The sequence below is a fragment of the Vicugna pacos genome, chromosome 20, assembly GCF_048564905.1.
Source record: "Vicugna pacos chromosome 20, VicPac4, whole genome shotgun sequence".
Taxonomy (NCBI): Eukaryota; Metazoa; Chordata; class Mammalia; order Artiodactyla; family Camelidae; genus Vicugna; species Vicugna pacos.
Genome location: NC_133006.1, coordinates 38,076,836 through 38,099,055, shown reverse-complemented (window position 1 = coordinate 38,099,055; position 22,220 = coordinate 38,076,836). Strand labels below are relative to the sequence as shown.

Below are 22,220 nucleotides of genomic sequence, written 5' to 3'. Positions count from 1 at the left end.
AGGAGCTCAGGGCTGAATCCAGGGTAGCCTAGTAATTCAAACAGCCTTGACCCAGCTGTTGGTACCATCTTTCCATGAAAGGTGAGCCTTCATTGACTCTCGTTTTTCCTCTCCTGTTTTTCAGCCTTATAAAGCTATTGTGTAGTTAATCCTGCTTGGGCATTCTTGCTTATCAGCTCTCAACTGAAAAGAGTTCTTCATTTTATCCATTCCTTGACCTTTGCTTTGAAGGAAAGTTTTACGCTTTGTTCATATGCTGCTGTGGGTATCAAATAATGTGTGTCTATTTCTTTTTTTTTATTAATTGATGTACAGTCAGTTACAATGTCAACTGCTGGTGTACAGCACCATGTCCCAGTCATGCATATACATATTTGTTTTCATATTATTTTTCATTAAAGGTTATTACAAGATATTGAATATAGTTACCTGTGGTATACAGAAGAAATATGTCTTTTTAATCTATTTTTATATATAGTAGCTAACATTTGCAAACCTCAAACTTCCAAATTTATTCCTTCCCACACCCCGCTTCCCCTGGTAACCATAAGATCGTTTTATTATGTCGTGAGTCTGTTCCTGTTTAGTAGATGAGTTCATTAGTGTCCTCTTTTTTTTTTTTTTAAAGATTCAACATATGAGTGATATCATATGGTATTTTTCTTTCTCTTTCTGGCTTACTTCACTTAGAATGACAATCTCTAGGTCCATCCACGGTGCATTTCTTAGCTGAGGACCCGACACAGAGTAAAAGCAGAAGAGAGTGCCCCTTGCTGCTGCAGCTATTGTCAGGTCTCATAACTACGACGTGACATGGAGCTAATGTAGGATTGAAGCCTGCGGACCTAGACAATCATCAGCAAAGTACCTTCACATATTAGGTCCTCTGTTGCTTAAGAAATGGAATAAACTGGGTTGTCAAGATAGTTTTTTGCACTCTCATTTCATTAACAACCAATAAATATAGAGTTTTGTTTTCTATTGAACAAGAGAGTGGGTAGCAAAAAGCAACTAGCTGAAGCATATAATATTTGTCCTTTCTGCTTCAGAAACTCACACACACAAAAAGAGAGAAAGAAAAAAGTGAAGAAAGGAATACAGTATCTATATAAAATTCTCCCTTGAAGATAGTTATTTAGTACAAATTTGCATATTCCATGATAGATTCAGATATTTGTGACTTAATTCCAAAAGATGATCAAAAACTGTATGTGTGTATTATACATACACACATACTCCTTTTCACAGTGTATTAAAGTAGCCTGTGATCTTCTTAATTGAAAATGTACGCACATCTTTATTTTTATCTGTACCATCTACATTTGAGAAAATGAATTTCACTTGTATTGACACCTATCTGTTTGTCTATCTGTAGTGTCTATGCAATCATATTTGTGGAGAGATAACCTTTGAAGTGTCATTTTTTTCCAGGGGATAATGGCCCAGGAAGCTGCCTGGGCTTGAGTTGGGTAATTGTTTGAATTCAATCATTTTGCAGAAGCAGGAATCTTTGCTTCTCTGAGTATAGGTGATAAATCATACTTACATTACTTCTAAAATACCTTCAGCCTAAGTCACTCTGATAGAATCAAAATAGAATAAAATATTGTTGCTCAATTCCTTTTTGGATTCTGTTCAGGTATTAGAACATATTTGAATCTGCTAAATTTTAAATAAATATTGATGTACCAGTTACACAGTATTTGTATATACAGACCCACAGAATGAGAATATAACTGTAACAGACATTCCTGCTCTCAGATAAAGACATTTTCGTCTTTTCAAATCATCCCTGCGTTTTAAGTCTTATGGTAAATGGATGGGAGAGGAGCTTTTTTGTGTGCTTTTGCTTGATCTCTCAAGATGAAAATGCATTCCTTTGAGTTTCAGGGGAAGGCACTCACTTTGTCACAGGAGTTGAAATGGCCTGGAGGAAAAGCCACTGGCTGAGGTAATGCAGGTAGAGCCTCAGGAACCAGAGAGAAGCCATCAGCAAGATAATGTACCAGAAGCCCTGGCTTCGCCACTGAGCTAGCTGAAGTTCTGAAAACACTGACGCCAGCACAAAATAGAGATGTTTGAAGAATTCTCCAGATCCAGTTCCATCAGCAACTGAAGAACAGCTACAAACAGAGAAATAATAGATAAATGCTGGGCTTAAAGCACAACCAAAAGTAAAATATTTCTGAGAATAATAATAAAGACATAGCGAAAGTAAAGTTGAATGAAATTTTTTTCAAGGTACTTGGGCCTCAAACGATTTATGTTCCTTTTCGCTCCAATGGATTTACTAAAGGAGAACAGAATGATATATGCATATGGAAATGCAAATCAAACCGACAGCGAGATATTTCCTCACACCCATTAAGATGGCTACCATCCAAAAAAAAGAAAGAAAGAAAGAAAGAAAAGCCAGAAAATAATGTGTTGATGAGCATGTGGAAAAATTGGAACTCCTATGTGCTGTTGATGGAAATGCAAAATGGTATAATTGTTACGGAAAACTATACGGCCTCACAAAATTGAAAATACACTTACCACCTGATCCAGCAATACTCTTCAAAAGAATTCAAAGCAGGATCCCAAACAGATATTTGTACACCTACGTTCACAGCAGCATTATTCACAGTAACCAAACGGTGGAAGCACCCTAACTGCCCATCAAGTGGAATATTATTCAGCCTTAAAAAGGAAGGAAATTCTGCCACAGGCCACAACATGGATGAACTTTGAGACGATTATGCTAAATGAAGTAAGTCATAAAAAGACAAATACTATGTGATTCCACTTAGATGAGATAACCTAGAGCAGTCAAGTCATAGAGACAGAAAGTAGAGTGGTGGTTGCTAGGGGCTGGGGGAGGGGAAGAGGAGTTGTTTAACGGCACAGAGTTTCAGTTTTGCAAGATGAAAAAGTTGTGGAGACTGGTTGCTCACCCACATAGACACACTAAACACAACTGAACTGCACACTTACAATGGTTAAGATGATATATTTGATGCTATGTGTGTGTTACAATTAAAAATTTAAAAAGAAATATAGAGACAAATGATTATAAACAACAAACGTATTTTTTTTAAATCCTGAAAATCTATACCATTGCCCTGTTTATCTCACCTACTCACAATGATCCCTCTTTATTAAGGTTACATTTAATTATTTGCACATAGTGTGTTAAAAGTTAACTATTTCATTTTGAAAATTGAGATGAGTTATTAACATATCATTGAAAACATATGAATGAGAATTTCAACCTTAGGAATGCTCGTGTTCTTTAGTACAATACCGACATTTTCTGTTGAAACCGACCATGAAAGAACTATGTACGGTTATTCTGATTGAGCTCTGATTTCCTCTCTCTGCTCAGTATTGACGGCAAGAGATGTTTTCAAAGCTTCTGAAAGCAGGAGAGGAGACGAAGAGGCTACCTGAAAGGCACGGCAGGGGCAGAAGTCGCTTCCCGCCGGTTCCCATGGCTATGCGCAGGGAGTATTCAGTAGAGTTACTGGGGCTTAGTGACTAAGTGTACAAGTTCTGGAATCTGGGCGATTCCTTTCTACGCCTTAGTTTCCTCATCTGGAAAAGGAAGATGAGAATAGTACCAACATTCCAGGGTCAATACGACGACTGAGTTAACAGATACAAAACGCTTTAAACAATGCTATCCCTAAGCAACTATCACAAAATAGTAAGTACTCATGATGCTGTTCCCCTTTTCCTTCTTCCAATAGTTAGCAGAGCTCCTTTGAAATAGGCTGACTTTCCATCAAGCCCAAGAAACGTATGCGATCTGTCTAAGCGACAATATTTTTTTAATTTTTAAAAGAGATTTAAACATGGAAATGCATATATTTGCTATTTAATTAAAACAGTAAATATTGATGGTACACACCATCACTGGTTTAATAAAATGTCGGTTTTACTAAATCAGTGATCGATCTTTATAATAAGTAGGCTCCAGGTTCCTGGATTAGTTTGTCTAATCTGATTCTGGAATAACCCAGTAAATTATTTCTTCAACCAAAAATAGTCCTGATTATAAACACATGACCAGAGGAGAAGCTGGTACCACAGTAAGTAGTTCAGTGACTTAGTGACCAAACACAGCAGTTCAAGGCCATGTGGGAGCGTTAACAGAAATGGAATTCATAGACAGATTCCAAAGATTTTTATATACAAAAGCTCATCCCTCCCTGAAGACTATCAACTACAATGACAATTGTACCATGAAAAGAAAATAAATAACAGAAACAAGAGGCTTTGGGAAGAAGAACAAGAAATACAAAAAACTAACAACAGCGGAAAGTAAGAGAAAATCCATTATTCCCCTTAAGATTCCAATCCATGACTTTAGTCGTTTGGGCTGCACAAGACTCACAAGGCACTGAACTTGACATTGACAGTTTCTTTTCGTTGATTTTGGGTGTATTTCGCCGGGAAGGTGCAGAGCATCATCTCACTGAAAACTACACGCAGTCAGGTGAGAACAGCTAAACATGAAGCAGACCCCAGGAGGCTCTGGTTTACCACAGGCGAAACAGTCAGGAGGCTACAAACAGACTCAGAACACCGGACTGCGTTTACCATTATGTGAACTGAAACCCTGAACTCTCTACACTGCTACAGGAAAATACTCTGCGCGTGGTCCCCTCTTCAGTTAATGACTGTGTCACTGTTTCACGTCTTCAGAGAGAAGAGAAAACCAAATACAGATTTGGCGTTGTGTTTTTTGCAAAAAACCGGAAAATCTCAAACGCTGCAAAACAGAGAAGACAGTAGCTTCTCAGACCTTTGGAAATTTCCACTGTTCTTTTCACCTATTGACATAAGATGACTAAGCAGTTTAAATATGTAGGCACAGCACCCACTATTAAGTCAGATTTTACCATTAGCTTCACGGATGAAATGTTCCCGATCCACATTCAGATCCACCCACTTGTGTATGCGACGTTTGATTTAGGACGAATAACACTCACATTTCACTGTGTACCATTTATATCAAATTCAAGATACTCAATTTTCTTGTACCTAGTCAACACAATTCAATATTTTTCTGTTCGTTTGTTTAACAATAGTAATTATAGCATCTGGATTTCAAGAATTAGGAAAAACCTGGAATCAATAACGTCGAGTTTAAAAAATTGTATACTGCAAAGTTAGAAATTAATAAAAGAATCAGTTGATGTTAGAATGTCGCCAAATAAAAGGATGTATCGAAAAGCTCCTTAGGTGAACAAAGCTAGTCAATTACAGCCATCTAAACAACTCCTGGAGACAAGAAAACGTCAGCCCCCCTCTTAATCGTTTTGAACTTGCACCTGAAATCTAAACACGCATGGATATAGGACTGCCCCTGCAACCCTCTCTCTGCATAAATTGTTCTTAAAATGGATTTCATTCGAAAGAAAATTCTGCATCCGTGTTTCCCAACTGTCTGGAAAGAAAGCCTCTTTTTCATTCCTGCATCCATGCAAGGCCCGTGATGAAACACAGCGCTGGGGCATGATATCTTCCTCCACGTTTCAACCGTCCTTTCCCTCCTCTGTAATCCTTCTTGGTTATGTACAAAGAGTAGGACCATCAAAAGGATAATAAATGGCCTCTGCCACTGGGGTGTGTAATACGTACAGTGGGAATTGATTTGCTGGTTATGAAGGAAGCCAGAGAGCACACAGATCATTGCAAAAATCACATTGAGGCCAGCAGCTCCTCCCCAGTTCATGCAGGCGGCTCCTCTCTCGCTGCCAGAGGGTGAGAGGAATGGTGAGGTCATCCAGTATTCAGCTATTAAATGAAACCTATTTCTCTGAACTTCAGCCACATTTCATATGACACACATATATCCCCCTTCCGTGGCCAGTCCTTATAGAGACCTGAAATCAAACAAGATTTCTATGATCCATCAGTGTAATAATAATAAAAGAAAAAGACCAAAATTGCTTTGGGGGAAAAAAAAAAGCATGGAATGCATTCTTAAACTCCCTTCCACGGTGAACAAGAGTCCTTACGAATTTGTATACAACCAGGTCCTGAGATCTGGGGAGTAAAGAGGAATTAGACAAATGGGAGTCGGGGAGGGTAGCCAGGAAAGCCGGGAGGGCCTTCCATCACACAGGTCATTCTCAGAAGAATAAAGTTCTTTTTCTAGAACTGAAAACAAGCTGACTAGGGTGGAGGAAGTCTAAGTAGGTGAAGATGGTGATGGAGACTAAGCTGGAGGTAAAAGAGGCCTGTTTATAAAGGGGACTCTATTCTGCCACCATCAATGGCCGACAAAGGATTCTAGGGTGAGGGAGATGGGGAGGGATCCCACGTTTGAAGAAACGCTGCTCTGGCTGCCGGATGGAAACGTGCGGGGAGAGTCCGGACTCAGGGGAGGAAGGATTACAATTTAGATGATGACCTACTGGTGCTGCTCCAGGAGGAGCAGGACTCTAGAGCTTTCAGAAATGTGGGCATGGCTAGGCTTCACTGTCACAGTCACAGGTAGGGTGGAAAAGGCCCCTTGTCCTCTGACAGGTGCTTGGGCATCTCAAACGGGGAAGGCCTCCTGCCCCTGTATCAGTCCTCTAGGGCTGCCAAAGCCACAAACGGGGTGACTTCAAACAAAAGAAAGGTATTCTCCCACAGTTCTGGAGGCTACACGTCCTCAGCCAAGGTGTTGGCAGAGCCACACTCTCTCTGAAGGAGGGTACAAGATGACAGATCTTTTCTTGCCTCTTTCAGTGTCTGGTAGCCCCCAAGACATTCCTTGACTAGTGGCAGCAGAAATCCAATCTCTGCCTCCGTCATTACACGGCTATCCTCGTTTTGTGTGTCTGTGTCGTCACATGTGAGGAGGACACCATACTGGACTAAAAAAGGGTCCACTCTACTCCAGGTCCATCTCATCTCAACTTCCACCTGCAATGATCCTCTTCCCAGGTAAGGTCACACTCTGAAATACTAGGGTTTAGAACCTCAACATATTATTTGAGGGCACACAATTCAACCCACGACACCCCCACATGCCAACAGCAACCCTTTGGAGGAAAAGGGAATTTGAGAGGAGGAGGGACGGATCAATGGGTGGACTTGAGAGATCTTCCACTACAGTTAACAGGATGTGGAGACTGTTTGAATATAGGGCCTTAACGAAAAGAATCAAACGTGGTTGCAAAGTTTCTGGCCCAGGGAGCTCATCCAAAGGTTGAGTGGAGAGCATATTAGGAAAAAGCATTTGGTAGGGAAGAGGGAAAAATGAGGGGAAAAAAACCCCCACTAAGCTCATATTGACGTGCGTGTGGCAAATGCCTCTGGTACCTCCAAGAGAATTTGCCCAATAGCCTGTCGTCCTTACGGAGGTGGAGCTCAAGAGACATCGGAAATGGAGACAGCAGTTTGAAGTCACCGACACGGAAACCAGAAGCCATCAGCACGGCGGAGACCCCTCATCGACATACAGTAGGTGGAAATGATGTGAACCCCAAAAACTGCAGAGATGTTGGTCACCAGGTTTAGTGCAAATGTCCTCTGCACAGGATGGGCTGTCACTACACTGAGCAGCACAAACTCAAGCACACGCTGAAGAGATTATTTTCCCATACACCGGTTTACAGCTGCAAACCCACTTAATCTGGCCAAAAGCATCCTCTTTCATTCATTCCTTCAAAAAATGGCTTATGGAGAAGTGTTTTTCAGGTAAGGGAGGATTTTTGGCAGTAATAACTGATGTAATAATAATGGCTGTTATGGGTTGGACACAGTCTAATGTAACACATGTGAATTAGACCTGACTTACCAGGGCGCTTCGGAGGACGTGCGTTACTGCAGTCATCTCACAGATGAGGCAACGAGAACTACGGAAGGTCAAATGATTCGCTTTAAATCATACAGATTTTAAGAGAAAGAACCAAGACCAGAATGTAGATTTCAACCTGCTTTTAGTCTGTGTACGCCCACAATCCGTGCTGCTCTGAGTCCGTGGGGGCTGACAGTGTTGGCAGGAAGGAGGTTTACCCCTCACTCCCAAATCCTGGGAACTTACACTGGAACTCAGCCAACGCACACTGACATTAACACTGGTGAGTTAACACGGCCATTTGTTCTCCAGAGGCAGGAACTGTCTGCCTCGTTCCCACCGCCATGTCCCCAGGTCCCAGCACCAGGCCTCGTGCAGAGTAGGTGCTTAAAAACAAGTATTTGTTAAGTAAATCACGTTTTAAATGCATGGTTTTCCAAGTGGTTTAGATGAAGACCATGATCCGCTACAGTCGGTTAGCCTGTGTGTTCAGGTTTCCCCGTTTCAGTGTTGATACAGCCCATGCTGACTGATTTGCTTTTGGTGACTAGGAAATTAGAAAACGACCATCAGGATTTTCTAAGTGGCAGTTGAGAAAAGTCTCATCAGGGCACAGCGGTATATCAGCAAACGATTTGGCTGGCAGGGACTCTTTGGGCAAACTCACTGTAACATCATGTTTAAAAGAAAACAAGATAAAACTAAAAAATAATAATAATAATAAGGTAAAACTATGTCAAGATAAAGAAGCATTTGGAAAGAAAGAGCATTAATTTAAAAGATCATTACCATACTATAATCATGTGTTGATTATTAGATTAATTGTATAGAAATTATAAATGGTATCAATTTTCTTTTTGATCGAAGTTGTTAAAATGCTCAAATCTGCCATTGCGTTGTCACTGTTTCAAGTATTTGGGGAAATAATTTTACAAAAGTATCTGTACATATACATTTACCAAAACATTGTGCATATAACCGTTATCCATTCTTTCAACATTTAGAAAGCTTTATCGAAAGGAAAACGTCACAAGATTTTCTTGATATTAGCATTTTTCATCTAGATTTCCCCTCCCCTAAAATTGTGTCTCCTTGGCCAATTTGGGTATTGTACTTTTAATATAACACATTGCACTTTTAACAGGTTTAATTCAATTTACAACAAATGCCTCTAATTAAGTTAAAAGATCTTTGAAAATTGCTAAATCTTAGGGGTAATATTACCACTACTGACATTGAAATAATTGATCATTCCCACTGAGGCACAAAAGTATGAATGTTCTAATGAGAAAACAGGGATTGAAGGATGTTGAAGGAATCCAAAGAGACTCCCAAACTCTTTAGGCTGTTATTTCCAAAGACAGTCTCTGAATGGGAGTGGGGGACATTGGAGGGGGGCAGGGACAGACAAAACTTTTCTTAGAAGGGAGAGAAAACGAGATCGAACTTCCAAAATACGGTTACGTCTTGGAGCAAAGGTGACCAAGGTCTGTTTGCCTTTCTGAAAAAAATATCTTTTATTCCACATGTGTGTTTCTCTTATAGAACATCTTTTTTTTTTTTTTTGCAATTTATCAATAGTATTTTCTTTAATACTCCGTGGTACCGTGGTAACAAAGACTGGCTGTGGTGTTAGAATGCAACAATTTATCCAAGAGAGGTTTTCTCAGAGTGAAGAACAAGTAAATACAGGGCTGGTGCTTTATGATAATTACGATGTACGAAAGCTAAGGACAACTCGTGGTCCTGAATGAACAGTGACACCAGAGCCAGAAGCAGAAACGTACAGGTTTTGTCAGTTTTTATCAACGCTTTCCCTCTGGCTTTAGGAAGTCAAAGTCACCTTTGCAGCTAATCTGTCAGTAAGAAGACCATTTACCTGGCTGATATTTGCCCCGCCTAATTGTTTAAAACGTTTACAAAGCAGTTTATCAGGGAAATAGCTAAATACTTTATGCAGGGTGGAAGTTGTATTAGGAATTGGAATAATGCAAAAGTGGTTAGCTTTGAAAACAACTGCACTGGTGAGCCACATGATAATGCATAAACTTTAATTTTTTTAATTATGCCAAACATAAAAAAAGATACTTCATAGATGCTTCCTCTAAAAACAGGGAATCGTAATGTCTTCCTCTTCAAGTTATGAGGATCAAACGAGAGTCCTAGGAAGGCGCCTGCCACTTTAAAAGGAAGATTGCTTTATGACACAAAGCGGGGAAGTCACTAAAGACAAAGAACGTCATTTCAAAGTGCAAAATTGGCTTCTAATGTTCATTTCACTATTGCAGGCAAGGGTAAAACCAATGTCAGGCATCGTACTGTGATTCTTTTAACGGCATATATAGGTGGCTTAGACATTTAAATCAAAAAGCGCAAGTTACAGCTTTGGTTTCTCCTCTTTCCTTCTTTCCTAACACCAGAGTTTGGCTAGTGAGTACCAGATAAATAGGTTTTGTTTTTGTTTTGTTTTGTTTTGTTTGATTTTGAGGTAAGAAGTCCAGAAATACGAGTGCAACCCCAACTATTGACAACACCAGACATTTTAAAAATAGGAGACAGAGAAAATATCCTTGCAGTGCATAGAAGAGTTAAAGCAGGAGGTCACTAAACTGTGATCATGTGTAAATAACACACTCCGATCTTGTTGTGGGGTTGAGCTTAATTTTGATTTTGCCTTTTTTAGCCAAATGTGGACATCTGGAGCAGTAGGTTAGTCTTCCTTGGGTTCAAGAAGATCTTGTTCAATTGAGTTGAATTAAATTGAATGCATCTAGAATGAGCTTTATTTAGCAGTGTGTGTATGTCTGTGTGTGTGTGTGTGTGTGTGTAGCATATACATATATAATATCAAAAGAAAATGAGTAACATAATTTTAAAACTTTGAGCTTTTAAAATCAGATGGAACTGGGTTTGAGTATCAGTTCTCATCACAACATAACTGTGTGAATCTGAGTAAAGTACTTAATCTCTCTAAAATAAGATAATACCTAAAAGGTACCTACTTAGAAGATAACACCTATTCCAAAGGTTCATAGAGCAATCAAAAGGGAGAATGTAGTATTGGTCTCATAATAGGTGTCCATTTAATGTTAGCCAAAAGAATTATTTATTTTTCATCAATAATACTAATAGTATTTTCTAAGCAAATAATAATGAAAATAATCTGAATTTCACTGTCTTATCCTTGTTTGCTTACAGAGACGTGTTCTAGCTGTAGAAACAAAATTTAAATCCTTCCAATTATGTCAAGAGAAGTTCTAGTAATCATGAATCCATACCTTCTTTTAAAACTTCTAAAGACCTCAAAATAGAGGGGTATACACTCTTATAATTTAATACAACAAAATACATAATGTATTAACACTTTTTCTTTCCAATTTAATCCTGAGTTGTTTTATTTAGCCACCTATTATAACAAGTAATTTGTGTTGATAGCTCTGAGGAAATCTAGAAATTAAAGAGCTAATTAAATTCTTTCTGAGTCATTTCTGAGCCTCTGTATCCATGTCTATATATGTGTGTGTGCACATATTCAAATGTCTTACAAGTGGCCACATACCGCTGGACGTTTCTGGAAATTGACCTTCCACGATGCCTACTTTGCCTCACTGTTTCCCCGGGGGAAATAAATCCAACCTTTAAGCCATATTGCCAAAGGAATCATAGATCATGCACCTGGAGGCACTGAACCAGACTGTCAGAAATTATGATCAAGATAGGAAGGAGAGGTGATGAGAAACTGACCTATTTGACCTAGTGAACTCACTATTTATGGAAGATCTTAAGGAAGTTTTTTACTGTCTTAAGTTCAAATAATAATAAGTATCCTATGAAACATTTAAACAGTGGCCCCGTTTCTCTAAGTAGTTTGGCATCTTCAAAGTTACATTTAAATGATATTTTTACAAATGCTTGGCCTGCATATTTTTTTTAAAAAGAGTTTTTCAAACCTATTTCAAAAGCGCTTTAAGAGAGCCGTAGCTGGTCTAAGAACCCTTGGATATCAACCTGAAACAAAAACCTGGTCACAGTTTGCAAAATGCTTTGCTGATTTAAGGCTGTTATCTATATTCTTTTCTTTCAAAGAATGTACTGTTTTTGCCAGTGGGAGCTCTGACCTATAAAAATGATAGTTCCCTACATCTTTGCACTTCCTGAAACACACTTCTTCAAAGGGGACGTCTGAGAACATGATGCGGACTAGCACAGCCAGGTACACATCAGTCACAGAAACGGTTAGTGCTCTCCCCCGAAGGAGGTGCCTTCCACTCTGAGGCAGAGGAGCGTGCAGAAAAGTCTACGGAGAAGAGATCTTGAGACCTACACACACCTGTACTGAAGTGAAGGAAGCAGGACTGAGAAGAAGGAAATCCTGACCTTTAAGGACATGGTAACTGAGTCCCTGGCTGATGATCCAGAGTTGGAGCGGGCATTGGCAGGCATCCCAAAACGAGGCTGGGGACAAGGCCTTTGTACTTCCACATCGAGTCTCTTCTCGTATTTGCAATTTTAAAGTATCCTTTACTGATACTGACCTCACAGTACATTTGATTTCTAAAATCTCGACCAGGAATTGGCATTAAGTAAAAATGTACTAAGTAAACAGAATTAAAATGTGTTGAAAAATATCATAAGAATGTGGAACGCATCATCACTTTTGCCTTGATAATGTCACTCAAAGCGCCAGAAGCCAGAAAACCAAAGAACCTGTTTTTGCTAGTTTTGTTATAAACAGTGTTTAGGACAACCCTTCGGGTGAATGACAGGGATGAACTGGACTATGTGCTGATTCAGATGTTGGTACTGGGGTCGCTGCTGCATGTGTGTGACGCACCCACATATTCTGTGGGTGACAAGATGATTACTAAACGCCCGTGCTGCGCACAGCGTGAACAGCAAGTGTCATTTAGAGAGGTTACCAAGAGATTTCCTAACAAAGTATTTTCCCAGCCTAACTTCTGTGTGTCTGTGTGTGTTTAGAGGCAATTCGCAGCACCAGGTCTGCATCTCCCTGGAGGCAATCACAGAGATGTGCACACAGTAAGTTTAGACACATGGTGGAAATATGTTATTATGTAAAATGTTACATTTCCTGTACTATTCCTCACAACATTAATTATTAGGTCTAACTTGGTAAAAAAAAAAAAAAACCAAAACACGTATAGAACGCTCAGTAGGTAATATAAGACCACAGTGTATTAAGTGAGAAGAAGGGTATGTTGTGACTTGATAAAAGTGGAGGAAATACTTAACTGCCCTCTAAGGTAGCTCTCAGTGGAAACATTCAACACTAAATTAGGAAAGTACAGATTCCTGAATTCCAGGGATTTTCAAAAGGAAGGAACAGTGCAAAATCCCTGTGTCAGTAGCGCAATCAAACTAGAACCTCCCTGTTGGGTAAAAGCCATTCTGGGGATTTGCACCCAAGTCTCGTGTAGCCGAAGGGGCAAGACCATCTACCTACGATGGTGAGGAGCCTCAGGGAAGAGCAGGACCTGAGGGCCCTGAGCTCATCTTCCAGAATCTTTGAGTCTGTTGGGAAATCAATCCCCATTTGTACAGCAACTGATCGGATTTTTTTAGAGCCAAGTCATAATCCAACATCCTGACATCACGAGCAAAGCTTGTGAAAAATGAAAATCCTCCTGTTTTTCTCCTTCAGGGTGGTTGCTATAGGGTTTTCATTTATTTCCCGAAAGCAGCAGAGAAAGAATAAGGGCAGGTTGCCAAGTGTGAGACTAGGGATGTCCTTGAAGACAGCCTAAACCAAAATAAACACAAAAACAAACATGTCTACAATTAAAAGATAGTAACACTGCATTATAATTAGTCGTCTCAGGAAGTAAAGATATTTTCAGTTAAGTGAATGGGTGACAATTACGTGGATTATTGTCATACTTAAAATGTCAGTGTTAAATGATTGCTTTAAGTACATAATAATAAATTCTGCTTTCTTAAGTGGCAAATACAACAAAGCCAAATACAGAGAATGTTTTTAGTGGAAGGAAAATTAAACATTAACGAAAACCTGCAACATGCATTTTTTTTTAAAACACAGGAAACAGAAGAGGAATAGCTGTAGATAAACAAACACAGTTCTTTATCTACCACTTGGAATTAGGAGCGGGTCAAAAACTCACAGAGACAACCTGTTTGGGGGCACGCCCACCGTTTCTGAAGCAATTGCACAAGGAAGGGTAACTGCAGAGAATTCTGCAGAACCTTCAAGACCCCTTCTTGGAAGTCTGGGTTAATTATAGCATTTATGAAAATAGCATCGGTTAATTTCACACCTGCCGTCAAATCCTACATGATTTCCTGGGATATGTTGTGATTACACTGTAGTCCTGCAAACCGTATTTTCTCCATGTCAGTGTTAATTGTACGGGATTAAAAAATAACATGTGCCATTTGCTTATACTGCCACTGGTGGTACTGTCTCCCTCTGTGGCCAACGTAGAGTTCTACTTCCTTCTGAGTCCCCACGTCCCCCAAACAAGCAGAAGGCCCCCAGTCATTCAGCGGTGGCAGCTTTTCCATCCTGCAAACCATGCCACCTGGAAAGCCACACCAGGAGCCAGGAAGTTATATTTAACCTCACAACTGTGGGCAGGGGCAGGGCTTGCCTTTGCCAACCGGAGTCTACTTGGTTAGGGGGGTGTTCTTTCCTTCATCACCTATAGTTCACCCAACACTATTTTGGGAGAACAACAGAGCAGAAACATCAGGGTCTCTGTCCCTCTTCCTCTCTTCCCTGGGGAGCGAAGACAGGCACATACAGATTGTTGATTGTCTAACTGGGAAGTTCTGTTGCTATGTTTGGAGAGGATAAGTGGTCACCGTGGCTGGGAATGTTTGGGGGACCATTTGCTGAGAAAACGGTTCTTCAGGTGGATTTTGAAGGACGGGCAGGATTTGGCTTGGCCAAGGGGTAAGAGTTTGAGAACTCTAACAGTATAAAAGCAGGCTCCCAGAAGTGGGGCGTGGCAGGGTGACAAGACACACCTACCTGCCTCCTGTCTTTTTTCAAAGTGAAATATTTTCCTTCTCAAAAGGCCTTGAGTATTAAGTAAATTTTTTAAAAGACCCATTTACTCTTTTTTGGTTTTGTTTCTAATTTTTAAATTTTTTATTTCTTTAGATTTTATATTTTACTGAAGTGTAGTTGATTTACAATGTTACTTTCAGGTGTATAGCAAAGCAATTCAGTTCTACATACACATGTTTTTCTTCAGATTCTTGTTCATTATATGTTGTTACAGGAAGTTGGATGTAGTTCTTTGTGCTATATAGTTAAGTCTTTGTGGTTTATCTGTTTTATATACAGTAGTGTGTATCTGTTAATATCAAACTCCTAATTTATCCCTTCCCTGCCCTTTCCCCTTTGGTAACCATCGCTTGTTTTCTATGTCCGTGAGTCTATTTTTTGGTTTGTAAATAAAATTTATGTCCTTTTTTTAGATTCCTCATATAAGTGATATCACACGATATTTGTCTTTCTGTGTAAAACACCCATTTACTCTTTATTGTTAATACCCTGAATTATAGACGTCTCATAAAAAATAGAGGAGAAAGCTATTCCTTCTGCTTAAAAATAATCATGTTTTAGATGATGCCAAATTATTCCGGGTTTCCTCTCAGAATCTATACACTCAGGAGATCTCATTGTTAAGAGCTTCCAAACTTCCCACCATCAAGGAAAAATCTATCCTCCTTAACAGATAAGAGTTACTTAAAAAAATTTGGATTGACACACAAACAAGTCAGGGAGTCAGTCACACTGAGGCTGGACCCAGACGGCAGCCTCCGCATCGAGCCACACCGTTCAGGCGGCACCCAAACGAGCAGGAGGCGCGGCATCTCTTCGCAGCACAGTGCTTCCCAGTGGGCCGGTCGCAAACAGCGCCTCGCAGGTTGCCGCTAAGTCTTAACACGCGACGCACCAGCAGGGGCGCCTGGGAGTCACTTCACGTGGCCACCGTTCACCTGTGCTGGATTTCCAAACAGTAAGAAAATGCAGATGATGAACGGGGTTGCCTTTTCTGAGGCTTTTCAACGTTTTCTCTTTCCTTGGCTTTTGACAGGACTAGGTTTCAAGGCAACTAACCAGTTACCAGGCGTGCAGGAGTTTACTTAGAATAGTGAACCTTCTGGACCGTGACGTCGTTGGAAAGCATGCACACACCTGACAGGGCTTGTGGGAGGAAAAATCTGAGAGGCGAACCACTCTGCTGACTCAGAGCTGTCTTGTCACAACAGGAAACTAACTGAATGGCTACTGAGTCACTCACTGAATAAACACTGAGTGAGCACCCTCTCTGTATGAAGGACACTAGGAAGCCAGCGGGCTTCTAAGGTGACATCCTGAAACGAGAGAGCAGGACCCCCCGCATCCCCACCAGTGGTCCCTGAGGACTGTGAGGCGATGGCTGAACACCCCGCTGTGTGCCTTTGCCCCTTTTGTGCTGTTTTTCAACTAACTTCCAATAGGGGAAGGATTTCATAAGATAATTACCCAGTTAATGAGAAGAGGAAAATATCCAGTGTGGTTTAATGTGGCTGCAACAGTGGTAATAGTCGGATGTTAAGTGTAAAGTATATTCCCGAGACTTCTCTTCCAGGGCCGTGTACAAGCAAGTGTGCTATTTTAATTATTAAACAGAGAAAATAGGTAAACAGAAACCAACACGGTTTTATTATCACTGCCGTGAATATCGGTACTGAAAGAAAGAATTATTAGTGCTTTTATTTAGACTTCAGGATCCAACTCCTTATTGGTGCTCCCGTAGGAGGAGAAAGCAAAACCTATGCAATTGTTTGATGGAACAGGATACCCTGGGATAACACTTCCATTCTGTTGCATTCAATACTCAATTTTTAAAAAAAAATATGTCGTAAAACCATGTATGTGCTTGGCACTGTCTTAGACACCAGGGAAAGATCTGTGAAATTCCTGTTTTAAAAACCAGGGTGTTTCAAATCAGATATTTTTAGAATGTTTTGAAGATCTTTAAAGATTTTAAGAAATAGAATTTTTTTCCCTCCCCCCCTAGAAATTGCACGACTTAGAACAAGTCTTTAGCATTTACAGGAAGACAGCAAGAGTGTTAAAAATAAATATCAAAGCCATGCTGTTCCCATGGGAAGCTGAGGCCTGAGGTCTGTTGGAATTAGTGATTTTTTTTTTCCTGAAATCATTTCAGTCAAAAAGTCAGAATATTATTCTTCTCTTCTGTCTTCTCCCGTTTAATGAAGAGCAGGAAGCCAAGAGCCACCAGGCACTAAGGCTGGCGTGGCCAATTCTAGGCCAGCAAGTTGCCAAGAAGCCTGCTCTGAGCATTGGCGTTTGCATCCAGAGCTGGGAAGCCACACTGTAGTGACAGGGTGTCTATGTATACGAGAGATGAATAAATCAACAACAAATGAAGTACTAAAAATGTCTAATTTCCAACACAGTGCTGCCAGCAACGACTGAAATTAAAAAACTGTTCAACCACAGCTACGGAACATACACTGTTGCGGCGAGCGCACGGAGACAAAGGTTAACGATAAAATAAAAGAAGGAAGGAATGTGCATCTGTAGCTAGGATGGCGTGCCTGCTTCACACACTCTGGTGGCAAGGAGTGAATGTGTCAGATCCTGTTCAAGTTCAGAAGGGCCAGGGTTTCACAGCAAGGAAATTTTCTTCTGTTTTTTGAGTAAGGCTCAAACTGGAAGTATCAAAGCGCAATTTCAATTAAAATACAATTTTAAAGACGCACGTATAGAAACATCCAGGTTCTCTGCCAAATTCTACACCTTGAACAGGTGTAAGTAAAAGAAAATTCATTTCAGCAGGACCAGGGGACATATGTCTACTTGTTCCCACACGTCTGTGTCCAAGGAGGTATTAAGTCGGCGGTCGGCACTCCGCAAATTCTGTGTCCACGGCAAGAAAGCTCATATTTACTTTTTTCAGAAGCTTCATGCTATCCTGTGCTGGGTTGTCAATGTGGATAAGCTGGGTGCTGCATTTCCTAGGATCTCCTTCTATATATAGTTTTGGGTTAGAATGACCCTTAAAACAGGATCAACTTATCCTTTAAAAATGCAGAACTGGCTACATAATTTGCAGCCACTAGTGCAAAATGAAAACGTGGGGTCCTTGTGAGTTTGTAAGGGCTGTCATCACAAAACACCACAGCTGGGGGACTTAACAACAGAAGTTTGTTTTCACACAGTTGTGGAGACTGGAAGTCCAAGATCAAGGTGTCAGCAGGGTTGGTTTTTCTGGGGTCTCTGTCCCTGGCTTGCAAACGACCGCCTTCCCTCTGCGTCCCATCGAGGCTTTTCTCCTGTGCATCTGCACTCCTGATGTGGCTTTGTGTGTCCGATTTCCTCCTTTTATAAGGACACGGGTCACATTGGATTAGTGCCCACCCTAACGACCTCATGCCAACTTAATCACCTCTTTGAAGACCTTATCTCCAAATACAGTCCCAGTCCGAGGTCCTGGAGGTCAGGGCTTCAACATATGGATGTGGGGGGCCCTTTGTTCAAAGAGCATGAAAAAAGTGCAGTTAAAGTTACTAAGATATAAAACATTTCCCTTTCTTCTGCCATCTTTCTCTCTCAACCTGTTGTAATTTTTTATTTGCTACTTAATGTCTCAATTCCTTGGACAGAGAAACTCTCTGGCCCCGAGCAGACACGCCCAGGCCCCCAGGGACACTGACTTGTGACCAAGTTTGCACACACAGGTGCCCACCAGCTGCCTGATTCTGGACCAGCACTCTGAGGCTAGGCTGGGGGCAGGGAAGTCAGTCCACCCTGTTGTGGGCACATAACATGGTGATGGTGACACTTGGGTTGGTAGAGAATTACCAGAGACCGAGAAGAGTCTAGGAAAGTTTAACGGGGACTCTGCCATAGGCAACAGCAGGCCACAGGGGCGAGAGGTGCCTGCGTGAGAGCCCGGGATGGGCGTGCAGGGTCTTTTTCTGGGGGAAGGGGGCTGTGCACACAAGGAGCAGAGGCTGCGTGATCAATTCATGCACGGGTACCTGATTGACCTCAAGATCTGTCAGGGATTTCTCTGAACAATAGGTTTTATGACTTTGGTAAGGGCAGGATGGGAGGCCTGTCTGCCTAGGGTATTGTGAGCTGGGCTCTGTCCTGGGGCGATGGGTTCTGTTAGGGTAAACACACATCCAGAGAAGATGCTCTGTTATCTAGCAGAAATGCAGGTATGCACAGGGTCCGAGTGGGGGTTAAGGTGTCAATAGGCCCCAGGCACATGGAGGGCCCTGGGGTGGGGGTTTTAAGACTCCAGAGAGTGCTGGCTCCACACACTCAGCGATGCCACCAGGGTTCCTGTGCCACTGGGGGTGGAGGGCGGCAGTGGCCACAGGGCAGGGTGAGGATGGGGAGGCAGTCATTACCTCCTGGAGGTCTCTGCATGGTCAGGACAGTGACGGTGAGACACAGAGGTGCTCAGCAGGGTCTGTGTGGCCCTCACTTTCGGCACTAAGTAGAGCTCTTCTAGAAATCTGACCTCGTTGACCAACAGTGGCCCCACGCCCACCACCAGACATTCAGTGGTGGGCCCAGTAGGCCACACTTCCCACAGGTGTTTCCGTGAGCTGCCCCCTGCAGTTCCCTTTCAGTGTTGTGTGTACCTGGCTTCTCAGATGCTCTTGGAAGCCCTCACGTGTCCATGGAGCCCATGGTTCAGGGTGAGTGGTTCGTGACTTCTCTGATACGCCTGCTCTCTGTTTCAGATCGTCGCTCCCCCAGCTCTTACACATCTGAGCACAGTCCCATTTCTATCATAAATCTTACACCCAGAGCTCCCTCAGGGCTCTTCCCTGACCGAACTCCAGGAGGTTGCAAAAGCCCCTTCCATCCCTCTGCACACATCCCTCTGCAGTGTGACCTTCTCGCTCCTCTCCACGAGGGAGATTTATTCCTCTTCCCTTTAATCTGGGGTGGCCTGTGGCTTGCTCTGGCCAACAGACTATGTCATGAGTGGCACTGTACCACTTCTGAATGTAGGTCCTAATAAAACCGAGTTCCTCTGCCAAATTTATGATTTACCCCTCTATCCAGAACGTCATTCCTTTTCTTGTCTGACACCTGTTCTCAAGATTGAGGAGCAACAAAGAAAAGGAGGGGTTGAAACAGAGCAGGAGCCTGGGGGGGCCTCCCTTGTAAAATCCTCTCCGTGACCCCATTTCCTGCTTGTAGGACACAGGCGTCCTTCGGCCTCCTAGGCCTGCCGGAGTTCCAGAGGGCACTTTCAAACAGTTGCTAATCAAGGAAAGGGAGGGAATGCAGAAACAAGGGAGGACGAGTCAAGAAACAATAGAGCAGCCTCGGGGCAGGGGCCTGGGTCCTCCTCAAGGAATCTACATGGCAATACCCCTGAGTCCTTCTGCAGGAGCTGAGGCCCCACCCAGGTGGAGGATGGCAACTTTGGGCTGAGCACAAGATTCCTGGAGAGCTGTCCACCCCCCCCCCCCCGCAGCTAATCAGAAGAAAGTCACACACCCTGCAACCTTCACCCCAAATTTTGCCTTTAAAAACTTCTCCTCCAAACCATCAGGGAGTTCGGGTTTTTCCAGCACAAGCCTCTCTTCTCCTTGCTCGGTTCTGCAGTAAACCTTTCTCTGCTCCAGACTTTAATGGTTCAGTTTGTTAGGTCTCACTGTGCGTCAGGCACACGAACTTTCGTTTGGTGACACCAAGAGGTCTTGCCTATTCTGGCTCTTGCTTTCTTGGGACACTGAGACCGAGGAGACGGAGGAGAGGGTCACAGTGACCTTCTTGCACTGGCTGTTTCTCAAGTGACTTTAATTCAGAGTCATCAATAGGCCACTTTGGCACATTTGGGGATGGCCTCCCCTGAGTCCCTGCAGGCTGTCACAGACCATCCATCCCCCACTGAGCTGCCAGACGGACGCAGCCCTGTGAGTGATCCCAGGCAAGACTAACAGAAAAACTGCCCAAGACACTTTGCTCAAACTGCTGCCCCCCAGAATTGTGAGCAAATATATGGTGGGTTTTGGCTTTTTAATTCAGCAACAGAAGGACACTGGTCCCTCAGAGTATACAGAGGCTGAACAGTTTGCAAAACCATCACCTGCAGTCACTATGGTAGAAAATATGCATACAGAACTTACAGCTCCGACGAAGGAAAACTTCAGACAGAATGTTGATCTCACCAGTTGGGTGCTCCTAGCTGTGGATAACAAAGCACTTCAAGAGAGACAGGAGTCCCCGAAAGGGCTTTTCAGCTTGGAAATACAGAGGGTCAAAACTTGCTGGGCTGATAAATAAAACGTGCTCATTTTCTATCTCTTCAGCTGGCAAAAAGTCTCTCAGTAAGAAATGACTCCAGTATTAAGAATACATCAATGGTGTGGCCATAAGATCCTTTGTTCAGACCCCAAAATGATGTAAGGCAGCGCCTCAGGGAGCAGGACAACGGGCCTCTAAGAACTTTAAGGATGTTTTAACACAGCATCCCTACCGGCCATCCAAGGAGAACAGGTCTGTTTCAAAAAGAACGAGTGGGTTTGCCTCCTGGTGGGTGTCGAGCCAAAGGACACAATCAAAGCCAAAGACCAGTAGAAGGAAGGATTTACTACTACTTGCAGCGACTAAGGAGGACCCTGCGGACATTTCCTAAAGCGTTACCTCCCTGAACAGCAGAGCTGGAGGCGCTGGAGCTCAGGATACATGTATACTCAGGAAGGGGCCTGGATGATGGACAGAGCCCACGCTTGAGTTGACTGAAGTCACAAGGGTCAGAAAAGATCAACATCGTCCTCCCTTGTTCCTTTAAGATCCTTAACTACTGAGACATGTTCAAGGGCAAGCATCGTGTCCAGACTTAGATTTCAAAATGGCTTAGGACAAAAATGCCTTTTCTTTTGTCAAGAAAGCCATGACTAGGTTTTCCTTCTCTGGGCAACCCCTACCTTACCTGCTTCCATGATGAAGGTGGCTTTTATTTGAATTTTCTAGGAAAAAAAAATCTTAATGAAGAAATGAATCCACACTTTAGAAATCTGGTTTCCTTGCCAGTGGCAGGTATGTAAAGCAGGCAGTCACCATGTTTCTTACATGAGGTCTTTAGGGCCATTGTGTTGATTTCTTCACCACAATATACTAATCATTTAATGTTGTGTGGAATCTAATGTGTAAACTTACATATGTATTTTATTAAGAAAACTATCAAGTGAAGGAATATTATGATACTAGGAAAAATCACTGTGATTTATAACAAGTTTTTAAGAAATTAGATGGATTTTGGTCACGAACTTTTTAAGTGGCTTTGGCCAGCACGGCAAAAGCATAGAAGAAAGACACTTCAAAGTTAAAGCGGCTTCTGGGCCCCCGACTTTCTGTGGATTGTTAGGCAGGGTGAGAAGGCTATTCAGTTGCAAATGTGAGCAA

At 42.1% G+C, this 22,220-nt stretch overlaps 1 protein-coding gene and 1 long non-coding RNA gene across 6 annotated transcripts in view; one reads left to right on the top strand and one right to left on the bottom strand.

Moving 5' to 3' along the window:
• Positions 1-22,220, bottom strand: part of LOC102544289 (uncharacterized) — a 245,217-nt gene that overhangs the window by 75,353 nt on the left and 147,644 nt on the right. For all 3 annotated transcript variants that reach the window (XM_072945696.1, XM_072945698.1, XM_072945697.1), the window contains one exon: positions 1,905-2,123. In XM_072945696.1, the coding sequence (XP_072801797.1) occupies positions 1,905-2,123 (219 nt within the window). The remainder of the gene's footprint in view (positions 1-1,904; positions 2,124-22,220) is intronic.
• LOC140687815 (uncharacterized) overlaps positions 3,584-22,220 on the top strand; it is a 48,729-nt gene continuing 30,092 nt past the window's right edge. For all 3 annotated transcript variants that reach the window (XR_012062421.1, XR_012062422.1, XR_012062423.1), the window contains exons 1-2: positions 3,584-3,688; positions 6,727-6,924. This is a non-coding gene — a long non-coding RNA (uncharacterized lncRNA). The remainder of the gene's footprint in view (positions 3,689-6,726; positions 6,925-22,220) is intronic.